The 8,907-nt window shown below is 39.1% G+C and overlaps 1 protein-coding gene across 1 annotated transcript in view; it reads left to right on the forward strand.

The window, feature by feature from the left end:
- The window catches only part of LOC133641045 (uncharacterized), a 35,514-nt gene extending 35,022 nt beyond the window's left edge, over positions 1-492 (forward strand). Inside the window, exon 6 of the mRNA XM_062034854.1 lies at positions 49-492. Within this exon, the coding sequence (XP_061890838.1) occupies positions 49-160 (112 nt within the window). The 3' untranslated portion in view covers positions 161-492. The remainder of the gene's footprint in view (positions 1-48) is intronic.
- The last annotated feature ends 8,415 nt before the right edge of the window (positions 493-8,907 follow it).

Below are 8,907 nucleotides of genomic sequence, written 5' to 3' on the forward strand. Positions count from 1 at the left end.
CTGTGCTCTTCCTTGTTCCCTCGTTGATGTTCCTTGTGTCTTACGCAGTGTCTACCCCGTCGTCGCTCCACCCCTCAACTGCTTGCCTCCCTACGGACTGCCTCTTCGCCTTGTCCTCTCGACTCGACGAACACAGACAACAACCCCTGGTAATACTTAGTTAGGAAGAACAGTCATTGATGGGCTTTCGTCGCCAGGTGCGAGATGTTTAGGGCCCACTTCAGATCTTTGGCGGACCGTGCTCATGTCTGCAGAGATCACTTTGTAAAATGTTTGTTTGATCATTTGATTTGTTTGAGAAACTTTCTGTGAGGCAATCGACTTTATTCTCTCCTATATCAATAGTGTTTAAGAGCAGAACTAAACTTAAAGAAAGAAGAAGAGATGGCATTAGTTTGTGTTCTTTTGTGGTTGTTATGCCTAAATATATCTACGAAGACCTGCTTGTGCCAATAAAGTAACGTTGTGTTAAATCATAGTAATAAAAATTGTTGGTCCAATCCACCGTATTTTCATTGTCCATTTTCAAAACAGCACTCGATTTTTCAAACTTATTGCTCATCCTCTTTGTTTTCGGGTTCAAAAATATAAGCTTCTGTATCATAATTTTTTGTTGGTGGCTCCCAAAAAAACTGCTTGATTAGCATTGTTGTTGATGGGGAAGGGATCTGTGGTTCCTCCTGCTACATCACGGGTCAAGTGACTGGCTTGCTCAATATCTCTCAAAATGGCTCGGGAATCTTCATAAGATTGACACTGTTTGATCATGTTTATTTACTCGCAAACTTTGTACGTCTTTTGATGTCATTAATCAGACTTCTATGATAAACGCCTCAATATAGAGGCAACTTGTTTTTCTGTGATACTGGCAATTAAAGGGCATTCAACTGGAGGCTAAACTGCGCAAAACATAATGGAATAAAAAAAAAGTCAAAGTCCCAACGATTGTCACACACACTAGGTGTGGTGAAATTTGTCCTCTGCATTTGACTCATCCCCATGTTCACCCCCTGGGAGGTGAGGGGAGCAGTGAGCAGCAGCATGCGCCGCGCTCAGGAGTCATTTGGTGATTTAGCCCCCAATTCCAACCCTTGATGCTGAGTGCCAAGCAGGGAGGCAAAGGGTCCCATTTATGTAGTCTTTGGTATGAACTCACGACCTCCCAGTCTCAGGGCGGACACTAACCACAAGGCCACTGAGCTAAAAAGTGGTGTTGTTCCACGACTTCCACTCTTCTTGAAAGACTTTCTGTGGGATTTTGAGTGTCTGTTGGAATGTCTATCCTCTATCATGGAGAAGAACATCTTCGAGTTGAGGACCGTGAGGAGGAGTCACTGGTATTAGATCTTAGTGAGGGCCTGCTCATAATTGATGTTCTATTCCACCAATAAGGTCTTTTATTGACTAGAAGTCCAGCCTTTCAGTCCAGTTTTTCTGCGCTAAACTCACCCAACCATGCATTTATGGATCTTTCTTTGCGCAACTCTCACACTCGAGCGGAAAAGGACCTTCCCCAAACTGTTCCAACACCAGTGGCGGCGCTAATGGAGTTAGTTCAACGCCTGATTGATTGATTAATTGGTGAAGAAGTCCGCCCCAAGACTCTTGTCCATGTTATTCACATGCAGCTCTTTTCTTTGCTGGGGTTTAGAGATCACAATAAAAGGCGGCTCTGAGAGACAATAATCAGAGAGGATTTGATAGTCGAGCGCTATGACACAACTTTGCATTATTGTTTTGCCCAGTAATTATTTTGGTGCCAGCTGGACAGGAACACGTAGGTAACAAATGGATCCGGAGTGGAGCCAATGGTGGGTGGGGTAGGTGGTGAAGTGTAGGCTTGTGTATGGTTTTTAGGAGCATTATAATAAATTGCCACGTTCCTGTTATAAAATAGTTTAAGTCGTTATGTAACATTCATTCTTTTCTATTTCAGTGCTTTGGCTTGCAGGCTATCTTAATATGCATGCAACTAGGTTATATAACTTCAAGGAACTTGAGGAAAGCAATGAACTGGTTCATATCTTTTATTCTTGCCTTTCTTGTGGGAAAACAATATTTGTTTCATCATTGACGACTGCCAACCTAAGTCTAGAAGCATCCGGTCCAAAAGGAAACACTGTGAACAAATTAGCTCATGTTCTACTGTTTCCACTTCCCATCTCCACAGATTAACTCTAGACTCTCTTCAAAGATCTATCTGATAACTTAACCATGCTAAAGGGGTTAAATCACTGCGTTTGTTCATCATTATCCTTTTTAGAACTTTAAAAGCTTTGTCATTTTTTGATCCATACATTGTACTGTATTTTTATGATGAAAAGGTGGGAGGTAGGACACGTGTTTACATACTTTAACGTAGAGATGCTTGTTATGGCTTTTTTGTAAAAACAAAATTTGATGCTGATACTGTCCAGCACTTCATTTCTGATACTGATAACAACCGATATCAGGTCACAGTGTGGGTGTCCTGGTCGGATATTGATATCTTATATCAGTCCGATATCAGCAAATTCAACAAGTACAGCAGAGCTTTAGCTTGCAAGTTTGTTGCTCTGTGGCCTACTGCGCAGTTTGATGAGGTCCAGAAATCCAGGCGATACCTTATCCGATTTAGTTATCGGTGGAAAAATCTATTCTGATATGATGTGATATTTTATTTTTATGCCAATGTTGTACCTAATTTAATGATTAAATCAAATATTGTCATAGTATTATTTGTTAAAATGTACTTGCGAAGAGTTCAGACAAAAATAGATACCTGGGTTTTTTACTTTTATCTTTATTTTTCGAACTTGCACAACTCCCACATTTCTCAAATGATTCGAACCGTTCCACCATCCACACACTCCACTTACCCTGGACAGTAAAACTACCATTTTCCAAGTTCAAAAGATTTCCAGGAATTCCCAGAATTATCAGTTATCCAAAGGACTATTTTCACCTCCTCCTGGAAAGTTTTCACAGTCCACATTTTTCAACCAATTCCAACCATTCCACCTTCAAAACATTCCTCTTAATTGGCACACAAATGAGCTCCTGAGAGTGTCCCATTCTTTCACAAATGTTTGTAGAAACAGTCTCCATGCCTAAGTGATTGATTATATACACCAGTGGCCAGGCCAAGTGATTAGGACACCTGATTCTGATCATTTTGATGGTGCCCAACATTGAAAACCCCTGGCGCAAACTATTTAGTGGTAATCTTTGCTCAACTTATGTTTTTTGGCCCAGAACTCTTCCTATTTTCGCAGTAACCTACAAACTTCAGTACTTTCTCTACTAAATGCAATGCATTACTTTCTTCTGTCCTACATTTCTCATGAGAATATGGTCATGTTAAAACATATAACTAGAAAAGAAGAACACACAAATATAAGTTGGCTTCTGACCGATTCCTGACACTTTTTGAATTTTGACTACACAGTATGTCACGATTAGAGCCTATAATAAAATCAAGAGCTGCTGTGAGATGAACAATTGGCCGGATGGGAATGATTTTAGTGAGGCAAATCCCAGATGAGTGCGTGGGGCCTGAATCAAGCTAAAACAACGTAGGTGGGGGCCATTTAGAAGTAACAAGTGCCAATTTCATTATGGTACTTCATTACATACAGTTTGTGTTGCAGCACAATTTTAATCCACCCACACACTGACCACTGGCTTTTTGCCACCCAGTTATCTACAGCAGTGTTTTTCAACCTTTTTTGAGCTACGGCACATTTTTTTCCTTGAAAAAAATCCTGTGGCACACCACCAGCTGAAAATATTATAATTGAAACTCAGTAGCTTATATTGACAATATAAAGTCGTTCTCATCAAATACCTGACGCAATTTTCAATAGGAATTTAAACCAGCATAACCGTAACCATTAATAAGTACATTGTCTCAAAGTAGGCTTCCAAAGCAAGCTTTCTACATGATAGTTCAAGGGCTCTAGTTTTTTCTGTAAACCAGGGGGTATGCCTTTTAGGGGCCTTTTTTAGCTTTAGCGATGCTATACTATCAAAGGTGTCGCACAGGGCATGGTTAAAGTTGTTAGTGAGGTTATTGATAGAGCCCACATAATTTGGGAATGGCGCCATTACCGAAGGCAGTAGGCCAGCAAGAGTCATAGTTGTGACCGCATTAATGTTGCGGCTGCTAAAGCAGTGGTTTTTAGTAGCTTGTTGACAATGAGTGAGAACTTCGAATTTTATAAGGTATGATTGGACATTACTTAAGTGTACGGGAGTATCATAACTTTGGAGGTGGTGACACCTCAGACAAGGACTAGATCTATCGTATTACCGTTGCGATGCGTGGGTTCATTTATTATTTGTGTAAGACCACAGCTATCAGTTATAATCTGGAGCGCCACGCATGGAGGGTCTGATAGGGTATTTATATGGATATTAAAATCCCCCATTATAATTATATTTGAAAATTCACTGATACAGTCCGAATAGGGCCCAGGGGGGCGGTAGATAGCAGCCGGGTAGAGAGGTAGCGGTGTGACAGACCTCATAGTAAGCACCTCAAATGATTTATATTTATTACTATATAAATAAACATTGATTGATTGATTGATACTTAGGTTAGGGGTAAGGTTAAGGTTCTCAGTGTATATTAGTGCGACCCCTCCACCCCTTTTAATGGGATGGGCAATATGTGCATTCGTATAGTTGGGAGGAAATGCCTCGTTAAGCAGGAAAAATTAAACTGGTTTGAGCCAGGTTTCGCTGAGACCAATGACGTTAAGATTGTTGTCTCTAATGACCTCATTAACTAATAACGTTTTGGGAGACAATGATATGATGTTTAAAAAGCCCGTATTATAGGTAGTGGGCTGTTTTGAGGATTTTTTGTTAATATTATCCATAGTAGTGATATTAATACCATTACATTTTTCTGTAGTACACCTTAGATCATTTCAATCTTATCTAGGAATTGATATGATGGGGATCTTCAGATTATTTGCTCTGTACTGCTATAGATTGAACGCGTCTTAATTTGCCACCTCAGTAGAATGCATGTTCACCTCTGGCACAGTCACTACAGAAAAAAACATTATGTGAGTTGTGTATTATTCCACGAGAAATGCTATGTGTGCAGGAATTTTCCAGCCTGGCGCTGGTTAGTTCTACCTTAACTGACTCCTTGCCCGGACTAACAGACGCTGTAATTGCCTGTGTCCGAGCTTGCTCTAGTGTAGTTAGTCAAGTGTGACTTAACCGGTAATCTATGTTTCTAGATAGAGTGATGGCGCCTTCCCGTTTAGGGTGAAGGCCATCCCTCATCAGCAAGCCCGGTTTGCCCCAGGAAGAGGGCCAATTATCAATAAACGTTAGTCCATGTACTCCACAAAAACTAGCCAGCCCCTTGTTAAGCGAGACTAATCTGTTATACCTCATCATTGCCTCTCGCAGGCAGGGGGCCAGAGACTTGATGCCTGGACATCTTTCTAGCGAGATTACAAGTCCTAGCTATGTTCCTCTTTGTAATCTCTGACTGTCTCATCCTTGTAAAGCAGGGGTCACCAACCTTTTTGAAACCAAGAGCTACTTCTTGGGTACTGATTAATGCGAAGGGCTACCAGTTTGATACACACTTAAATAAATTGCCAGAAATAGCAAATTTGCTCAATTTACCTTTAACTCTATGTTATTATCAATAATTAATGATATTTACACTTAATTGAACGGTTTAAAAGAGGAGAAAACACGAAACAAATGACAATTAAATTTTGAAACATAGTTTATGTTCAATTTCGACTCTTTAAAATTCAAAATTCTACCAAAAAAAGAAGAGAAAAACTAGCTAATTTGAATCTTTTTGAAAAAATTAAAAAAATAATTTATGGAACATCATTAGTAATTTTTCCTGATTAAGATTAATTTTAGAATTTTGATGACATGTTTTAAATAGGTTAAAATCCAATCTACACTTTGTTAGAATATATAACAAATTGGACCAAGCTATATTTCTAACAAAGACAAATCATTATTTCTTCTAGATTTTCCAGAACAAAAATTTTAAAGAAATTCAAAAGACTTTGAAATAAGATTTAAATTTGATTCTACAGATTTTCTAGATTTTCCAGATTTTCCAGAATAATTTTTTTGAATTTTAATCATAATAAGTTTGAAGAAATATTTCACAAATATTCTTCGTCGAAAAAAACAGAAGCTAAAATGAAACATTAAATTAAAATTTATTTATTATTCTTTACAATAAAAAAAATAAATTACTTGGACATTGATTTAATAATAATAATAATTATAATAATACCTGGGATTTATATAGCGCTTTTCTAAGTACCCAAAGTCGCTTTACATGTTAAAAATTTAAATTTATCATCAATTTTTTTATTATTTAAATTGTCAGGAAAGAAGAGGAAGGAATTTAAAAGGTCAAAAGGTATATGTGTTTAAAAATCCTAAAATCATTTTTAAGGTTGTATTTTTTCTCTAAAATTGTCTTTCTGAAAGTTATAAGAAGCAAAGTAAAAAAATTAATGAATTTATTTAAACAAGTGAAGACCAAGTCTTTAAAATATTTTCTTGGATTTTCAAATTCTATTTGAGTTTTGTCTCTCTTAGAATTAAAAATGTCTGGCAAAGCGAGACCAGCTTGCTAGTAAATAAATAAAATTAAAAAAATATAGGCAGCTCACTGGTAAGTGCTGCTATTTGAGCTATTTTTAGAACAGGCCAGCGGGCTACTCATCTGGTCCTTACGGGCTACCTGGTGCCCGTGGGCACCGCGTTGGTGACCCCTGTTGTAAAGTATGTGTGCGTAGCTAGTGGTGCGATTAGCCTGTCGTACGTGTTTACTAGGCCTGTTGTGAGTTAGCTCCCTAAAATTAGCTTCAATGTCAGGTGCCCTGGCCCCGGGAATACACTTAATTATGGCTGGTTTGCTAAACTGTATGTTTCGGGGGATGGAGTCCCCTATGACTAAAGTGTGGTTCCCGGTAGACTGTGGTGTAGGACTAACTAAAGGGCTAAATCTATTATGCGTCTCAACCGGTTCACCGTGGCTTGTAGGCCGCTTAGGGTTGCTACAAACTGGGCTAGTCAGCTCGCTACAGCTAACGCTAACAGATGTGTCCGCAGCGTCTAAAATTACAAAATTACTCTGCTCTAGTTGGTGGACACGGTCCTCTACTAGGGCCAACCTATCCATGAGAACGGTGCATGAAGAACAGGGAGCCATACTCACGTTGTTTCTTTCACCGAGTCGAGTTTTTGCTGTCTTCGGAGAAGTGGTCGCAACGTGTGGCAGCAGATTCCTTCAGACCGCCGCCGCCGGAGCCGCACTATGCCTCGTTAGCTTAGCAGCCAGCGAGCTGAGAGAAGGGCGGTGAGACAGACAGCAGGAGGTTTGCAAGTTAGATAAGACTACTACCGGTAAGTATGTTTGGAAAGGAATACAGAAAGCTTAAAACAATTCGAAGCACACAGATAGAAAGATAATACTTAGCTTTTTTTGCAACAGCGAGCAGTCACTCACGGCAAACTGGAAACCGGAAACACTGATCTACAAAGATCACATTTTTATTGATAGTCAATAATGTTAAAATGTTATCAGAATCATTCTGCGGGCATACAATTGCAGAAGCTCTAAGGAGGAACTCTCGTCTTCAAAAACTCACTTGGTGGATTAAACAAAAGGATATTTAAAGTTGGTGCCAGTGAGCTGATGTGACAGTGAGGGCCTGTCAAGAATGTACAAAATGACTAATCAGCTTGTGCCTCTCAGCGAACCTCATAGGCATGATTAATCTGCTCAGGACACAGTTTGTTCCTTCGCCTTCTGACTCAATCACTCCAAAAACAGCAGTTGTGTTAAAGGGACATGAGTATGACACAAACTGACAGAATGGTCGCACGTTTTGACAACAGTTTGGATTATTTTACAACATCTGCTACAATTTTATTAACTACACAATTTTGTTAATTTCCCAAATAATATAATAAGTTTTTTGTCTAATGTTATTCAATGTCGGGTTGTGGCGTTGATTTGACCATTGAAATTGGGTCATAGCAACAACGTGAATCCATAGTTAGACATTAACGTTGTCCCAATTTACAAATACAACTATTTTGCAACATTGTTTCGAAGTCAGATTTAAAGGACATGTACCGTATTTTTCAGGGTATAAGGCGCACTTAAAATCCTTTCATCTTCTGAAAAATGGCCAGTGCGCCTTATTACCCGGTGCACCTTGTGTATGAATTATTTTTGGTTGTGCTGACCTCGAACCAAATTTCTATGGTACATAATGTGTCGATAAGTGTGACCAGTAGATGGCAGTAACACATAAGAGATATGTGTGGACTGCAGATTGAATGAAGCCTGTTCAATAAATGACCATAGCAAAAACTTTGAAGTTTCATCGAGAAAATAGAACTTTACAAACGGCGCTCAAAGATCTGTCAAATGTTTAGTACGACTTTGGTAAGCTACGAAGCTGCACTGCCTAATGGTTTTGATTGATTTAAACTTTTAATAGTAGATTGCACAGTACAGTACATATTCCGTACAAATGACCACTAAATGGTAACAGTTTTTCAACTTGTTTAAGTCGGGGTCCACATTAATCATGGATCGTTGGACCATGACAGCTACCGTAGTCAGACGTACTGTGCTTCAACGTATGGTATTATTATGGTGTGTGTATAATGCTGCCTTCCGTCCACCTCGGAAATAACGTCACTGCCGAGTTGAGAGCGTTCCAATTACAAAGTCGGGAATCAGGACGGCCACATCCACGAAAGCTATTTTTGCGCTTGCCTTGTTTGAAAACATACAACTTTTGGGAAAATATGCCTTCTTTCTGCCACCTTTGCACACAGTGGATGAAGAGAAAACACAGATGCTAATGCTAGCGACGTACAGCGTATGTATCACATTAAATACTT

The sequence above is a fragment of the Entelurus aequoreus genome, linkage group LG23, assembly GCF_033978785.1.
Source record: "Entelurus aequoreus isolate RoL-2023_Sb linkage group LG23, RoL_Eaeq_v1.1, whole genome shotgun sequence".
NCBI lineage: Eukaryota > Metazoa > Chordata > Actinopteri > Syngnathiformes > Syngnathidae > Entelurus > Entelurus aequoreus.